Consider the following 18,059-nt stretch of genomic DNA (forward strand, 5'->3'; position numbering starts at 1 on the left):
TGTCAGATTACGATTCATTGTGTTAATATGGATGGCTTTCTTTTACTCTAAAGATGAGGTCATTGTTTACTTTATCACTACGTCGACATTTTTTAAAAAAGTATCTCCAAATTTTCATGCAAAGTCTATCCATTCTCATTTTTTCCGCCTGGGATTTTCGACGTACTACGGGGTGATGTGATGTGTACGCCCATTGAAGAAAAAGGTGTGTTTTTGTCTAGCCCCGCCCTATTTCACCATATATGGTCATTGAGCGGAACGTTGATTGACAGCGGGCAGCAGCTGCTGAGTTGCCCAGACATGGCGGAGGATACACTGTAACTGAGGATCAGCGGCGGAGTTACGTGACTTTTCCCAGCAGTTGAGTCGGCGAAGGGCGCATTAAATGATACACAAGAAGAGGAAAATGTGTTCGGCTGAAGCGTACTCAGAGGGGAAGCAAAAAACGACCTGAACTGCCACACACGAGTAAGATGGGAAAATGTATCGCTGTTTAGTGCAGTCAACAGCCTTGGGCAACAAATATGGCTTCTTGTGCCTTTTTCAATATGCTATAAAAATTGATCTCCCGTGCAACCTAATGCCGTGGTGGCTCCGGCGAACTTCTGCAAGCCGCGACAAGTTGAGTTCAATAATCGCTCGGTACTTTTGATCGGGAAGGATATTACATCCACTTGGCCGTCTGGGTTAGCTGGGAAGCTACGGAACTACAGCGGATAGCAATGGAGCCAAAGCACAAAGAGTTGCTAGACCAGTGCCACCAGAACTTACTGGAGTCCATAACAGATGCGGACCGAGTGATCGAGCTGCTGATCGTTTCTGGTACCTTGAGTCAACTCGATAGGTTCGAGCTGGACCAGAACTGTTCGTCCAGCGCCGAGAAAGTAGACCACCTTTTGAAGATGCTGATGAACAAGGAGAGCGACCATTTCCTCGACCTGTGTGTGGCCCTGGAGAAGGCATACCCTGACCTGTATACTGCCCTGTTCAGCAACAACGGCGGGGGACCTGTGGACCACTCCACCGGTAAGAGCCGAGACACACGAACTACTACATGAGCATGCTTTGATTTGTATCCGGGGACGAGTGGACCATCCACTGCATAGCCCTTCCCCATGAGGACAATCTGGGTGGTCTGGCGCAAGAAGACTGTGTATGGTCAGCTTCATAACAGCAAGGCTTGGAGCTGTTTATTAGCAAAGAATAAATAAATAAAACGGCGTAGAAAGATAACAAAGGTTCATGTGTAGGTTGTGAGTGCAGGAAGACGTGTACCTTACAATACACATTAGTTACACATTTACAATCACTGAGTGCAACATTATGTTCTGTTAAAATGTATAAAACCCAATGCAATGGCCTGTTTTTAAACTAAATATTCACTATGGCCTGCAGACTCCAGTGCACTGCTTGTGATTAATTCAGCTGAGGACTCTAAGCTCTCCTGCCCTAAAAGGCTTACTCCCAGTCCACTGCAATACACAGATCACACATCTATGATGCAGAGTTGACTTGGCCCAGGTGTGGTGTACATGTGTGAGGATTTCTACTAAATGCGGTCTGTGATATTTGTGCATTACTCTGAGAAAAAAAACCAAGATCAATTCACTAGGATCCAACACCAACTTCAATTTGTTATCAGTGGCATGATATGGTTATGGTACATTAGGTAGCCTGACTTGTTTCCATGACAACGGGTGTTGGTCCATATCGACCTGCACATGGGTGTATGTGTGTGTGTGTGTGTGTGTGTGTGCAGCCTATCCACGCATGCTTACAAACCTAAAGCATGGTGGAGATCAGTCCATGCTCCCATTTGGGGGGAGAGAGAGAGAGAGAGAGAGAGAACTGCGCTGGCATCATTGCAGATGCACAGATTTAACCTCCAGTGCTGCAATAAATCTACATTTTAATTACAGTATATTCACTGTGCTCGTTTTGATTTATACTCTCTCCTCACACTTGAGCGGTTTCGGTTGTTGTTGCACAGAGACAAAGGGCAACCAAGTGTAAAAGCCTTGTCTAGTTTTGCCTGTTTTGCTTTGTCTGAATGACTGAAGCCCAGTGGCTTACTCACAACCAGTGTCATGCCCTGAGGGCCTGAATGCAGGATGAGCCTTGAGATCCGAAAGCGGGGAAGAGATGCAGAGCAATGCCTCTCCTTTTGACATATACCGCAGGTAAAGCAACCATGCAGGCAATCTGGCAGCTCATTTTAACACAACTGGAGCTTTGTATGAACGTTTAGGCCACTTGTTAATACACAATGTGATCCGTAGTATACAGCTGCCAAGTTGTCATGTACTACTAGCAGCAAGCAGACCTCAGCAGGTAATGCTGAGTGGGTGTCTTGCTGCTCTGCTGACTTGACCACTAATGCTTCCTTAAGCTTTATTACTTCCTTGTATTGAGTGTTGCTGCTACAGAGATACCGTTCACCTGTGAGCACCTGCAAAAACAGTCTCTACGTTAGTCCCTTGAATTTGGCAGGCCTTGACAATGAGGATTTAGGCTTTTTCTTCACACACCTTTATAGACTGTAGCACTGGGCCTCAGTGTTAACCTGCCCTGTGCGAGGAAAGAGTGAGTACCAGTAGTGAGTCTGGCTACTCAGCCTGTGGTTATTCAACAGAGGATTAGGCCCTGCTCTCCTCTCTCTGGTGTCAACCCTCTCTGTGAGACACGCTTTATCATGCCTCCACAGCCCCGTGTATTAGCCGCCACGCTCTTGGCTGCCTGTGTTTCTACTCAAGTGTTGTGGTGGGTTTTTTTTTAGTTTTTTTTTTTTTTAAATGTGCTTTTTATTATCTTTTGGTGTAGTGATTCGGCTGATGCGATTACTGCGTTTTAACCACACTTGTGAGAGACCGAAGACAAGCCGCTCACTGAGCACCTTCAGGCAAAGAGGCGAGGAGAAACAGCACATAGGGATGAAATCCTCCGAGCCCTGGTGTGTCTGTGAACGACACGGGCTGTGTGTGTGCGTGCGTGCGTGTGTGTGTGTGTGAGGAGAGAGGGAATCTGAGTGTGTATGTGTGTGTGTGTGTGATGAGTCTTGCTGATAGCAACCTGCTCTCAACTCGTCCTCCTCTCATGCTGCCTGCCCGCTCTTGTTCTCAGATGCGCCGTCTTTGCCAGCTGAGCCTCCATGCACGCACGCATATGAAATCATCCGAACTCCAAAGAAACATCCTCAGCCCAAAGGAAAAAGCACACAGATGCACACACAAATGCTCAATTGTTTAAAGCTTGGTATCTGTAAATTATTAGTGTTTTACTGGCAAACTCTTAACACATCTGCTGCAGAGCACATATAATCAAAACATTGATTATTTAGCCTGTTCTGTGCATCACTATGTCAGGGGACTGTGAATCACTGTTTTGTCTTTTTTTTTTTTTTTTAACAAATTCTCAAACTCTAATGAAACTGCAGATTCACTCAGTATGAGTATGAATGAAGTTTCGGTCCTGTTATATCGTAGAGCGAGAGCATATTTCTGTGTTCTCTCAACCTGAACTGAATTCATTTCATAAATCCAAGCTGCTGCAATCAAGTCGATTTCATGCCTGGGATTGTGCGCTCTCATCCCCCCCTCCTGCGCTTACATGGACTATGTTCTACCTGAAGGAGTAGCAGAGGAGATATACCTGCACATCCCCCCCCCCGCGCCCCTGCCCGCTCTTTTCAGATTGAAGGGCTGGTGACAGTGATTTAAACCAACTCCGAGAGGAGAGCGACACAATTCTTCCTGACAGGGATGCAACATCCACACTCTTCTTCTTCTGTTGTCTGTTTTGCTTTCTTTTTCTCACCGTCTTGGTTTGCCGCCTTTTTTTTTTTTTTTTCTGACTCACCATCCACTCCTTTAAACTTTCTCTTATCTCTGAGTCATTATACCACCACCCCCACCCCTCCCACCCCCACTGATTGGTTTCATTTCTCCACACACTTAAATGGAGGGACACACCAGAGAGACAGAGGAGGGTGATAGGAAGAGGGAGCAAGAGAGAGGGAGACAACAGGCCTTTTGTTGAGAAGTTGAGCAGGCCCAAAGTGCCCAGTCAGCAGCTTGCTCTGTGTACAGCAGCCTAGGACATAGTCAGTGTGTGTTGGTGGTGATGGGGAGGGGACAGGGAGGAGGGGTGTGGGGGGGGGGGGGGTTGCTGTCCTCTCTGTCAACCAGTTTCTGTCCCACTCCATAAACCACAGTGGACAGACAGAGTGAGTTATGACCCTGAACGCTCTTGTCACGACCGCTGCTCTTAAATATCTCCCATGGGCTCGGACCTGGCTTCACTTTCTTCCTCTCTCTCTGTCTGTGTCAGTTTCTGTCACTCGGTGACGCACATTGTCACTCACCTCGTCACCCCACACTCTTTTTTTTTTTTTTTTTTTTTTTTTTCCCCCCTCACTGCTTTTTTTTTTTCCTCCCTACATTCCCCTCATGTTGTGTTCCCGGTGTGCAGAGGAAGCCATCAATTCCTCTGCTGTTAACCGATGTTTCTGCTTAGATGTGATTGATGACATTTGAGTAGATCACATTTTATATGAGTTGTCAGTGTGTTTTATTACATTGCAGTGTCTCTTGTACAACCAGCAATGCGGGCTTCAGTTGAAATGGGACGAGTTGTCTGTATGCTGTGGTGTAAGTAGTCTTGATGGAAGTCAAAGCCTACCAGCAGCCGTCTGTGGACTGTATAGTTTAGCGCTGGAAAGATTAGTCGAGCAATCAAAAATTCATCAGCCATAATATTTATAATCAATTAATCATTTGTGCTTTTGTGAACTAAATGCTAATATGCAGAGATTTCTGCTTTTCAGATGTGAGAATTTGCTGCTTTTCTCTGTTTTTATGATAGTAAATTGAAGTCATTTGTATTTCAGATGGTTGGTTGGACAAAATAAGCTATTTGAAGATGTCATTGTGTTCTCATGGGAAGTGGGATGGACATTGTTTACTTTTTTTTTTTTGTGATTTTATATAGAGCTGCAACGATTAATCGATTAGTTGCCAACTATTAAATTAACCGACAACTATTTTGATGATTGATTAATCATTTTGAGTTATTTTTAAGAAGAAAATGTCCAAATTCTCTGATTCCAGCCTCACAAATTTTAATGTTTTTTGCTTCCTTTAGTCCTCTATGATAGTAACCTAACATCCTGACATTTGAGGACGTCACTTTGGGCTTTGGGGAACAGTGATCAACATTTTTCACCACTTTCTGACATTTTATGGACCAAACAACTAATCAATTAATTGAGAAAATAATAAACAAATGAATGTATTGAACATAAACATTAGTTGCAGCCCTAATTTTATAGACTAAATGATTATTTGAATTATTGAAAAAGTAATCTAGATTAATTAGTAATGAGATCATTAGTTTTACCTGAGTTATAATCGGCAGTGTCTATAGAATAGTGTTGCTTGTCAGTAATGTCAATAAATCTATCTAATCAAGGCCTGAGATGCAGGTCAGTGAGAAGTTTTAACCTTAGTACTTCCACTGGGTCAATAGTGTTATTGTTCCAATTTAGTTCTATTGTTCTTGCATCTTTTTAGTGTAAAAATGCATTTGTATATTTTTTCACTTTTGCATTAATGTCTGATGGCAGGTTTATCTACACTCTGAATGTGCGAACCACAGCCAGGAGGCTGTACTGTGGAACAGGACTTCATTACCATTTTACACATGTTCCTCCACTTCCTAATTACCCCACAAGGTAGAGGAAATGCCAGGATCTAAATGTTTACCAGCGCTATGAAGTCATGGAAATAAACAGTTTCTCTCTTTGTCTTACCCCCACCCACCCACTACCCTCCCAACTCTACCAGGCTTTTTTCTTTTTTGCTGTTTTATGCTTTGTTCTGCTGTATTTTCTTTCTATCCCTCCTCCTCCTCTCCTCTCCTTTCCTCACCACCATGGCGTACTAGCTTTCTCTACCACCCTCCACTTGCGTTGTCTCTCCCTCCATCTGTTTAATTCTCTACCTCTTTATCTGTCTGGCCTACACTTGGAGTCATTTATCTTCCAGTTTTTGGCGCGTGACCCCGGGTCAAATTTGACCCACAGTATAATCACCAGCAAATGAGATGGCGATTATTGCATTAAGTGCCTCCACTCTTTTTACAGATTAGAAATAAGAATAAGGGATGACGTGCAACAAAGGTCACTGAAATCAAATGAACTATTTTAGGTTTACACGGTATACCCCTTTAGCAAATAAGGCAAGACAGCCTATATTTTGACCAAAACGCCTTGAAGTACAATTAGTGCTTATGTTTTTAATATTAATTGCATGAGTGGGAAATAAACCCCTACTGGAATTTTTGATTATTGCTTTCTTTTCACTTCATTGAAAACATAATGAGTTATTTCCTGACATTTGAAGGGCCCAAATTAGTCAGATGTTTTACACAATTAGCTGTACGGGATCGCAGTGCAACACATTTTTTATCGCTCATAATTGTTGTATATCAAAGGCCTACATGTCACATCTACAGTCTGATTATATCATCTTCTATAATAGATTCTTTTCCTCTGTGACCTTTTTACAAAATTATAGTGCAGTTTAATCACTGAATTATCTCAACACACTATGAAAATGCTATCTGAATCAACATAGTCTCCCTTGTTATTAAAAGAGAAAGGAATGTCACCAAGATTGTCCAAATTCCAGTAGTGGGTTTATTCCACACAGACAGGCTTTTTTTTTTTTTTTTTTTTTTTTTTTGGCCGCCTTTGGCTTATCTTAGTAGCAGAGCATTTGGAGGACATGTTGCAGACATCTTTCACCTTTTTGTTTTTGACCCTACCCCTGGCACAGGCAAGCTGTTCACAACGAAATTATGTCTCATTTATGCTGAGCTAGGGTTCTTTGCGGAGAGAAGACCCATTATGGCTTGCTGATAATAAGCCGGGCTGGATTGCACTCAAGTGCGTTTTTTGGACTTCGATGCTGCTCAGCAGTTCTGACAGATCTGCCTGGCTGAAAGCCTTTTAGGTCTTCTTCTACGCATCTCCTTGTTTTTCCACTTCATGTCCTTAAGTGTTTACTCAAACCCAAAATAAGTATTAGGTTGCATCCGAGGAAGATGTTATTTTGAGACAGTCTTGACCCTACGAGTGAAAAAGGTGGGTCAGTGTGACCATAGGCCCAGATGAACATGGAGCCGTGAGTCAGGCGCTGTGCGTGCGTTGGAGTAATCCTGGCTCATGGAGTCATCATGTTGGATGTCTCTCATGTTTATGCTTAGTGTAGACTCCTTAAATCAGATGACCAATCCTTTACTCGAGCAGCAAGGCTTCACTGGCTTACTGCCCAGAATCCTGGCCTGTGGTGTCATTGCCTCCCTAGAAGTTAGGCCCACTGCATGGCTTACTGGAAGTCCCAGAGTGCAGGGAGGGAATTGGACAAAGGAGTCGTGTTTCTTTGCAGATTTTAACACCAGTAACCTTCAAACAGATTTTGTTGTAGGATACAGGTGTATGATAAAGTTAAAATCTTTCGCTCCATGAGTCTTATCCTGGTTTAGATCACATTCGGGTATCTAGTATCCAGGTTTCTGATCACCCGTGTGCAGTCGTGTCTTGATTTCTCACCATCTCAGCCACTATGTTCTGTACCAACAAAGAATGTTCAGAAACCCGGATAAGGTATTTACATGCTCAAAACATAACCAGGATACTCCAAAAAGCTGATCATAACCAGGATATTAATACACATGTGAACGCACTCATGTGATTCTTGCTCAGTGAGTCGGTTCTGAAAAATCACCTCCCCTTCTCAAAATAGGGGGATCCGATATGTCGGTTGGTAACAGCGATGATACTGACATGATCAAGCAAAACGGTTCCTGAAAATCATCTACTAGTCACACAGAGCTGTATGAAAGTGCTGACAGCAACACAGAGTATGAACAGCAACCAGCCCAACCAGCAGCTCAGCGGCAAAAAGGGGAAGAAGCACCGGTCCAGGGGAGTTGATATACAGCTCCACTGACCATCAGACGCAGTTCAGGTGCGAGCGATCCAAGCAGGCAGAGAGGGGCGTGGCAGACCTGAAACACACAGACAGCACTCCTCCAAAAAAAAAAAAAAGAAGAGAAGAATAAGAATAATCTTATTGCATTAACAGGCTTTAGTGCAGATGTTATTTACTGCATCTCATTAAGTTCCCATACTCCGTATTTTGTATGAGACTTTCCTTCAAAGCCTTCTGAAATTAGCATGGAGAAGTCAAACACATCCTTCCAATAGTTACTTAACTTTACTATAAGGCATGAGGTAAAACTGGTAATTTTATAAAGCTTATAGAACAGTAATAACGTGTCTAAAGTCTTAAAATAATGTTGGTTTATAAATGTCTCCATAGTTAAAAGTAACATGTATTTACAGCCTCACGTTACCTGACACATTCAAAAACGATCCCAGTCAGCTACACACAGAAATAAATTTAAAATTGGCTCTCAATATCTGTGAATATCCAGAGTTTAGGTGTAAAGAACCAGTATGGAGGCAGACTGACTGAACCAAAGACAGGAATTAGAGTTCCAGGATGAGGGAAAAAAAGAAAAAAAAAGCTAGTTTCTGCTTCTTGGCTTAAAGCTAACACATCCTCCTTCTGCTTCACTTAAGCACAGTGTAACATGAGTGGGTAAGTTTCAACCATATCATTAGTGTTGCTATTATTTGCACTTCCGTAGTTTAATGGCTGTGAAGCTGAGGACACAAAATGAGAGCTCAAAGACTATTTGGACTCTGCTCGCCTCTCGGTGTGTGACTTTTTTTTTTTTTTTTTTTAATCACTACTGCTCACTGACAGTAAGGAGAGCTGACAGCGGCTAATAAAGAATAGCGCACAGTATTATTTTTGGAATGCTAATGCTGCTCTTTTAACCAAGTGGCCCTGAAAATGTAGTGTTTCGTGTTTTTTTTTGGTAATGGAACAGACGCCTTAGCTGCATCAAATCCATAGTTTCAAGGCTTGTTAATATATTTTTTGAAAAAGGGAGATTTAAGCAGCAAAGTCCAGCTGTGATGATGATCATATGTGTTTTAATGTTTTCGGGGAGAGACGCTCTCATTGTCAGATAAGAGAATTTTCTGGAACCGATGAATAATTCAGCCTCACCCGACGGTGGAAGCCAGACTTCGCATCTTTCTTTGATAAGGCTCTCCTCCACCAGCCTCTTCAACTCTTATACACTTTTTTTTTTTTCTCACCACCACGCTGCTGCAGAATTTACTATTCCTCTCATCCAGGTTCACCATGGCAACGCGTGTCATGTCGCTTTATGCGCTGGAGAACATAATCTGGTTGTCTGAAGCAACTGTTGGTTGCTGAGCGCATCACTTGATCGAGAGAGAAAGCAGAGAGGAGAGTGGAGGAGAGTGGAGGAGAGAGAGGAGGCGGGGGGAGGAAGTGGAACCCCTAAGGTAGAGTTAGGGGCGAGCACTACCATGACCTACTTACATCATAGCGACAGGCCTTTGTTAATGTCGCCTCAGGTCCTCCGCTGTAATATTTCTCACCTTTTTTAGAGTGTGTCTTTTTGATGGAAGTCAGTAGCAGCTGCTCGCTCCATGTTACCATATCTAATGGCCCCTGATGAAGTCTGTCATGATGTATCCATCTGTTAGAAATTAATCTGAATGTTAGATACAATTTCTCAGGCCTGACGCGTCCATTCCGACAGATTTACGGCAGAAACTGGTTTGACCACTGTAGATCATTAAATCTATCCTGCCCTAATGGATGCATGAGTTATTGATGCAGCGAACATGTTTACAAATGATCAGCTTCTCTGACCGCGGCTGCTGCTAATTGCTATCGATGATTAAAAGTCTGTTGGAAAAAGGCTAATGCCGCTGACCCATCGAACACCGGATAGCTGACATGCAATCCATACTGCATTTGTTGCCGTGCTAACGGGGTTAGCTAATCAGCCCATGACACTGATCTAAATATGGGAATGGTGGTGCACATGTTTGTCCTTGTAGCCAAATCAGATGGTGTGATACTGAGGATTGTCCCAGAATGTTTTTTTTTTCTTCCCCCTCATCCGTGGGAGTTACAGCTGGCGATTGTCCTCAGTCATAGAGATTACTGGGATTTCAATCTATCTGAGTGTTTTTTTTTTTTTTTTTTTTTGCTTTCCAAATCACAAAATAAAACATTCAAGAAGCGACGTTTTCAGGCTTTTTCCGGCGCCGAGCTCCTCCTGACGTCGTACAGTATTTTCAAAATGATTCATCCTTCAGCTGAGCTGGCACAGTACCTCTCTGTAAGCTCACATCTTTTTTTTTTTTTACTCCGAGACCTGTTCAGCCGTATACCGGGTTCAAGAAGTCAGTTGCCTTTTCATTGCAACCATGGAAATGAGCATGAGGCTTTTGCATAGAGAGAAGTAATGATGTGCAGCCCCAGAGTGGTTCTCATCACGTCTGATGGAACAATATGAAATCAAAGCTGCGCGCCCTGAGCACTTCGCAGACTAAAAGTGTTGAGCATCAGGGAACGTCAGAACAGATTAAAAGCCTTTCCGCCCTGCTCCTCTCCCTTTTTTTTTTTTTCCACAGTCTCTTCCCTTACTTCTGTTTCTCTTTGTCTCTCAAACACCCTCCCTTCTTATCTCTTTTTTTTTTTTTTTTTGCGACTAAGTTAGGCTATCTCCTTTCATCTGTCCTCCTCTGCTCCGTGCCTTTCCCCCTTGTTTCCCCTCTTGCCCCCCTCTCCTCCGCTCTGTCTGCAGGGTCTAAGATGGAGTGGCTCAGTCGCACAGAGCTCATAGTTAATTAGGCTTGGCCTTGTCACACATTGAGGGCTGGAGCCAGAGCTGTAGCAAAACCCAGTGGGGAGGCAAAGACTGAGATGGAGATCTAGAACAGTTGGCATCAATCTATTGCCTGCTGCTGACAAAGGCAACTACAATTCCCCTGCTCTCTTAAACCCCGTACACAGGAAGACTTTGTTCATGTGTTTGGTGGGCATATAACACATTAGATTACTATCATCCGTGTCTCACTGCGCTGTTTTATGCTTGTTCAAATAATCAGTTTACATAAGACTGATTATTTTCACTCCATATGTTTTTTTTTTTAATCCTGGAATTGTTGATGTTTTTTGATTCCTTTTTTTTTTTTTTCATTTTAAGCAAGCAAGCGTTGATTGTATATACTCCATTTAGAGGGACTCTAAGCAGCTTATTTGTGCTTTCCTCTCATTTTTTTCTTTTCGAAATTTACTGGGAAGCGTTTCCTGAGCTGTGATGGTTGCAAAAGGAACCTTTTCCAGTATAGATTATGGTGATCAGCGTCTTTTTTTTGCAGCAGGTAACACAGCAACATTTGGATGTGTGGGGATGTAAAATCAGGCTGAAAAACCATAAAAAAAACCCATCTGCTCCTTTTTTTTAGGAAAGTTTTTGAAGACTAAACTAGGTCTTTAGTCTACAAACAGTAGGTGATACCTTCTGCAATAAACACAAGTCTTAGATTTGTCTTTTTCCAAAAAAAAAAAAAAAATTCCGTCTGTGTTGTCAGCCATGTTTATGTTGCCCTTTGGAGCAGGGACTCTGCAGTATAATGGGGATCTGCATAGCCTCTCCTATGGATTGTGGTAGCCCGTGTGAAATATCCCCCAGCTTAACGGTGTGTACAGCTATTCAGACGGAGAATCATTTTCTTTCTCTCTCTCTCTGCCTCTCTCACTCTATGTGCTTGACATAAAAAGAGAAAATCCCATTTCAGCCGTGACATTCTGCCTGTGTAGCAGAAACATACAGGGACTATACATCAAAGCAAGGCAGAGTGCACAGTGAGGGAAAAGCAGTTTAATGACGACGGCAGTCTGGAGTGATAATATAGAGCCGCTAAGAAGGAGCGTTGGAAGTTATTATTCCGAGTATAAACCCCTGCACCGCATTTATCATACAACTGTGCAGGGAATATGAAGCTGACTTTGTTATATGCATCGCTCTCCACACTGTACAAGCAATTAATTCAGGCTTTTGCTTAATTGGTTGGTCAATCCATAACTGCTTGATCTCTGAATGTATCCCCTTCTTCTTGGCCTTTGTCTCTCGGCAGGTTCCACGTACAGCGTCCTCTCCACCATGCCCTCTGACTCAGAAAGCAGCAGCTCCCTCAGTAGCGTCGGTACGTATAACGACCCCAAGACGCCTGTTACGTCGTGTGTGTGTGTGTCGTGCCAGGTGCGACAAGTTCGGTGTCACCTCCCAACACAGCAGAGCAAAAGTTTGCTTAAATAAACCAGCGTGGCTGCATCATGACTCACGCTGATAGTTTGATCTCTGATTGTCTGTCGAGTTGTGTTTTTGTTTTGGTTTAAGCCCCCACATCGGGCCAAATAACACCCTCCCAATGTCTTCCTGTTTCCCTAAGGGGGAAGTTTGCCATGCTTGCTTTCCCCAGTTTTGACAAAGGTCCAAATGACTCAGCTGTGTTACATAAACCTCCAAAAGGGCCAAATGTTGAGCCAAAGATGAACATAATCCTCAGATTTCCTGCCCCAATCCCTCTGCCATGGATGCTCTTTTCTATGATGAAAACAAAACCCTGAAAATGACTCCTTAATGACATTCAATTTTGTGTCATAATCTCTTTTGGCAAAGGACTCACAGTAAAAGAGAATGATGCAAGTATTTTAAATGACAAATCCTCCTCTGTGGATCAGGTGAACATCAGTCTCAGTCAGGATGTATAGAATTGCAACATTAAAACAACCATTATAAATGTATATAAAGTGTGAAGTCACTGCTTAAATATAGGGTATAGGAATCTCATAGCAGGCAGTTGTTGCCCTGACCATTGAGGGAACTAAACCCTTTCACCTCCTGATGCTAAAGTTGGTTGCAAGGACACTTGTAGAACATTAAGTTATAAAACTCAGGCAAGGCAAGAAGATTAATTTAATGACATCTGGGCTCATGTGCTGTATATTAGGCTTCTGAATGATGATATGCATCGGGAGGGGAAACTTTTTTTTCCCCAGTGCGTGTTGATCAACAGTCCTAGCCTCCGGTAATGTGCTCACTGTCGCAGGTTCGCCCGTTAACGGAGAAGCGTCCTCCCCGCCCCCAGCCATCAACGACAACCGACCATCCGGCGACAACCTGGACACCATCTTGTTCCAGCTCCGCCAGGTGACCAGGGAGAGGGACGAGCTCCGTAAGCGCCTGGCGTTGGCATCACCCGGGACCACCTTCGATGACTGCAGGTGCAAAATCCGGCCCGCCTGCCAAGTCGTTGTTGTTGTTGTGGTTTTTTTTTTTTTTTTTTCCTCTCCAGGAACACTTTTATTTGGCTGATGTCTATGAATCTGTCTACACTACTCTGATGATGTATACTCTTTTTTTGCCTAAATGAAATACATCAGATCCAACTATTGACTCAAACCTGAGATTCATTGCTCTCAGAGCTGCAGAGTATACGCCTGGTAATGTTTACTTTCTAGGTTGTTAAAGAAACTGTGATGTCAGTGTCCTCAGTTCTGGCTGCCACGTTTGCATCTAGTAATTCTCTGCTGTTTAGAATAATGTTGACTCTTCCTCGCAGAGAGAGGGCACCGACACTGGCTGCCTAATTAATTTTAATGCACTCTAGATACCAGATGTTTCTTGTGCAGATGATAAGAATTTTGCATTGCTTACATCAGTGCATACTTTTTTAGTGTTGTTGACATTTAGTCAAACATTCATTCCTATCTTATGAATTTTCATACAAAGGGAAGGTCAACACTTTTTTTCTGTCCTCGTATCTGAGTCGTGTTCAGCCGCGCTATCCTTCAATGTTGTCGAATGGTGAGTGTTAATAGAGTGTCCTTGCTGTTTTTCTGCTTAAGGCCAAATTCCAAAGCCAGTCATGACTATGAGCGTCTGAAAAGTCAGTGCATGAGGGCCATGGCAGATCTGCAGTCTCTCCAGAACCAGCACACCAAAACACTCAAGAGGTGTGAGGAGGCTGTAAAAGAGGCTGACTTCTACCAGTGAGTGTCATTATTATCTATTTTGCATTTTTCGTTGCTGTGAAAAACACTTTAAAGTCATTTAGTCTCAGATATTTACTTATATTATGTCGTATACGTGTAACGCACCTTCAGTTTCCACATGGCAGCAGTGTGTCAGGACTCATTATAGAAGTGCAAATGCTGTAAGTGTAAGATGAGCTTCCTGTCACCTTCCACCTGCTGCTTTTTAGTGTAGTAATAATTACGTTTAATTGCATTGTTTTACTGGAATTCGAGCAAATACTGGCATAGTGTTGCAATTAACCTAATTGAAAGAACATCCCTCGGAGCTACAGCCGGCTTTCACATTAAAAAGGAATTGGCACTACGGGGAAAAAAAAAAAAAACATGCATGGTTTTAAAAGCTTGGAAATGGAGGCATTTATGTGATTGAATCGTTCAGACTAAGAGCTCATAAGCCGAGGCAAAATTTCTGGAGCATAGAGGCTGATCATACGGTGTATTAGCTGATAGAGAGTGTAGCTAGTTAGAATATTTTCAAACATGATAGAGGCTAAATATGACTTGTCAAATTAAGTCGATGACTTTCTAATTAAGTAGACCTGTCGTGTATAGATAACATGACATGCTACATTAGACGTGTAAAGTTACTTTCTGTTATGCTGCCTAACATTTAGCAGTGAGGGACGGATTTTAAACTCCCTTCATAAAGCAGGCGATTGCACTTCGGTCATAAATTTCTAGAGGGGTAAACTTGCAGATAGTCTCCCCCTCTTAGATAATGTTCATACATAAAATTACTTCTGAAATTTCTATGTCTATTCTGCATGTCTGGGTATCTACCAGTATGTCTCTGGATATATAATACATCTCCTTCTACATACACACGTGTTTACTCCTCCTGCGTTTCTGTAGTATGCTGCACAGCCGTGTCTTGGGTGAACAGACGCAGCTGAAGGAGGAGATGGAGACACTCAGGAGGGACAACGCTCAACTTGTCCGAGAGCACAACCACCTAAAACAGAACTGCGAGGAGCTCAAACGACTACACAGCCAAGACCAGAAAGAGTTGGCAGACCTCCGGCTGCAGCAACAGCAGGTACAATCCACTCACACACACACACACACACATGTGTGGGGGTGTTTGCTATAGTTGTCCAGATGTTATAATGGCAGGAATTGCCTTCAAAGATTTGCCACAAATGTTAGAGCCAATACACAAAATCAAACTGCCTTTTCACAAAAAAATATTTGTTCCTTTTGTTACGGCATTTTACATTTTCAATAATAAACTTCACTTTTTGAAGTCAAACAATTCAGGCATCCAAGAAGTGAAGGTCTGTTGTCTTCTATGCACTGAATACTACAAGGGTGCTGTGACCTGTACAGTATTGGACCACTGTGCAGTGCTGTGTCACACAGCACCTATGGGAATACTGCAGTGGTTAAGAGCACAGGGCAGCCAAGCAGATGGAAATGCATACAGAGCATTTCTGAAAAGGGCAAGCGCAGAAGGAAAAAGGCTTTGGCTTGGGCAAAGGGCACACTGACCCAAACCGCGTTACAGTAGCTACAAGATCAGTATATGCTGTGTAGACGAGGTCAATACAGCCCTCAGGTCACAGCAGCTCTCCCAGGAATCTGGAAGACTATATCAGCAAGACCTACAGTAATGAGACATGCAGTCTCACCGAGAATGAATAATGCATTCTCAAGGACACGCTACGCATAAAAACAGATAATTTTGCAGGCCCGGTCATTTAGTTTTACTTGTCAGTGGCCAGTTCAGTAATGTGCAGGGTCATGTCCAAATGAAATACACTTAAACCTATAAAAGGTATTGTTTAGAGTGCCACTGGATTTGCTTGCACTGTAAAAATAGAATCCTGCCTACACATTGATGCCATCTGCTGCTTAGGTGCGGCACAGCAAATACTTGACTTTGATGTTATTTCAAGCCATCAAAAGTTTGAGTTTTGCAAGGATGTACTATATGACTTTTTTTTTTCGTTGTACCCGCCAGGTAATGAGAGAGAAGGGCTCATCAGAGGTGTTAAACAAACTGTACGACACAGCCATGGACAAGCTGGAAAGCGTAAAGAAGGAGTATGATGCCCTGAGCAAGCGCTACAGCGAGAAGGTGGCCAACCACAACACAGACCTGAGCCGCCTGGAGCAGGCCGAGGAGGAGAACCGGCGGCTGCAGAAGCAGATGGATGCGTTGCTCAAACAGCGCGACTCCGCTATGCACTACCAGCAGCAGTACTCCACCTCGATGAGGAGGTGAAAGCACACACATACAGATAGCAAGACACATGAGATGAGACCGAGCGATTGATATGTTGCAAATATTTTGGTTCAAGGTCTTTCTACTTTCACCCTACCATGTTTAAATCAGTGTAGCTGAGGCAGTGATGATCCAACATTTTGTGAACACACATAAAAACAACTGCCGCTATGATATTTTATATGTGCATCTTATAAAATTCAGCACTCAAACCCTCGCCGCCTTCCTCTGTCCTCCCAGGTTTGATTCAATGCAGCAGGAGCTAAACAAGTCCTCGTCCCAGAACAAGGAGCTGCAGAGGGAGATGGAGCGGCTGCAGTCGGAGGTGACGCGCTACAAGAACTTGCAGCTGAAGGCGGCCAAGGACTGCGAGAAGTACAAGGAGGAGAGAGACTCTGTGTTCAACGAGTACCGTCTCATCATGAGCGAGAGGGACCAGGTGATCAAGGAGCTGGACAAGCTGCAGACGGAGCTGGAGGCGGCCGAGGCCCGACTCAAAAACACCTCTTCAGAGAGGGTGGTGGCCAGCGAAGAGTTGGAGGCACTCAGACAGGTATCAGACTTAAGATTGTAAAAAAAAAAGTATACACTTAAGTTTATATATCTTTTTTTTAACTGTCCAGAAGTTTCTGCCAAGTAAAGAATTTGAAGGCTGATCAAGAGTCAAGCTAAGAAAGTCATGAATTTCAAGATTGCAAACCTTTAACTCACTGAATCCAATATATTGCAGACATGTTGAATGAAAAGTAAAAGTAATCATTTCTTTTCCTAAAATGGATATATTGCATTTTTTAAAACTGCCCTTGTCATTATGCATCACTCTCACTTTCCCCAAGAGGGTAGAAGGTTGAAATCATCTTGACAGTTACTGAGCACTAAGATGAGCCAGCAGTGCTTCCATCATATCCTTCAAAAAAGTATAAATCTGTGTCTGTTTTAAACAATTTCCTCTGTGAGAATATCAGTTTGTGGGGTTGTTAGTGAGTCTGTTTGTGTATTTGGGCCAAGCATTCACTTGTCAGTGGATCAAAGGCCATTTTCACCCAGGACACTGCACAAAAATAGTTTAGCTCCACTGCCTCCTTTTTGAAGAATATTTCTGAGCACTCTGGTTGACAGACAAAAGAGATTCATAAGTAGTGTTGGATCACTCTGCGTCGGCCCTCAAATATTTTTTTTTCCCACATCGCATTAATGACTCAGTGTTGAGATGCCCTCATTCCGTTTTTGCCCCCTTTGTTCTGCGGCAGGAGTTGAACTCGTCACTGGTGGACCGCGACAGGGCCATCTGCGAGAGGAACGAGCTGCTGGAGAAGTACTGCCACGAGGTGAAGGACAAAGCCGAGGCCCAGAAGGAGCTGAGCCAGGCCTGCAAGGACATCGAGACGGTCCGAGAGGAGAGGGACGTGGCCCGGAAGGAGAGGACGGAGGCCATCATTCAAAGGGATCAGTTGCTCCGAGAGTACTATCAGGCCAGACAGGTAAACGCACGTGTCCTCTGCTACCACACCTCTAGATTTGACAATATAAAGTCAAAGGTTGGACACATGATAAAGAGCTTGGATCCAGTGAGCTGTCAGTTGGTGGATTAGAGTGTGTCAGTGGATTGTCCTGTAAGCGGATTTAGGTCTACACCTCTGTCAGCCCACTAGATGGCTGTCTGAACAGTCACATGTACTTGAACCCTTAAGGACATCATGACTTGCTTTTTCATTGCTTGAGAGTCACACATTTGGATAGTCTCCACATTTGCTGGTATCAATATTTCATTTCTT

The 18,059-nt window shown here is 43.3% G+C and overlaps 1 protein-coding gene across 4 annotated transcripts in view; it reads left to right on the top strand.

The window, feature by feature from the left end:
- Positions 1–285: 285 nt before the first annotated feature.
- dlg5a (discs, large homolog 5a (Drosophila)) overlaps positions 286–18,059 on the top strand; it is a 37,190-nt gene continuing 19,416 nt past the window's right edge. For 2 of the 4 annotated variants that reach the window (XM_044372778.1, XM_044372780.1), the window contains exons 1-8: positions 286–1,026; positions 12,098–12,166; positions 13,073–13,247; positions 13,872–14,015; positions 14,913–15,096; positions 16,021–16,280; positions 16,525–16,837; positions 17,535–17,765. In XM_044372778.1, the coding sequence (XP_044228713.1) occupies positions 723–1,026; positions 12,098–12,166; positions 13,073–13,247; positions 13,872–14,015; positions 14,913–15,096; positions 16,021–16,280; positions 16,525–16,837; positions 17,535–17,765 (1,680 nt within the window). In that variant the 5' untranslated portion in view covers positions 286–722. The remainder of the gene's footprint in view (positions 1,027–12,097; positions 12,167–13,072; positions 13,248–13,871; positions 14,016–14,912; positions 15,097–16,020; positions 16,281–16,524; positions 16,838–17,534; positions 17,766–18,059) is intronic. The other 2 variants (XM_044372779.1, XM_044372781.1) reach the window with 2 other exon arrangements.

This window comes from Thunnus albacares, chromosome 14 (assembly GCF_914725855.1).
Source record: "Thunnus albacares chromosome 14, fThuAlb1.1, whole genome shotgun sequence".
In the NCBI taxonomy this organism is placed as follows: Eukaryota; Metazoa; Chordata; class Actinopteri; order Scombriformes; family Scombridae; genus Thunnus; species Thunnus albacares.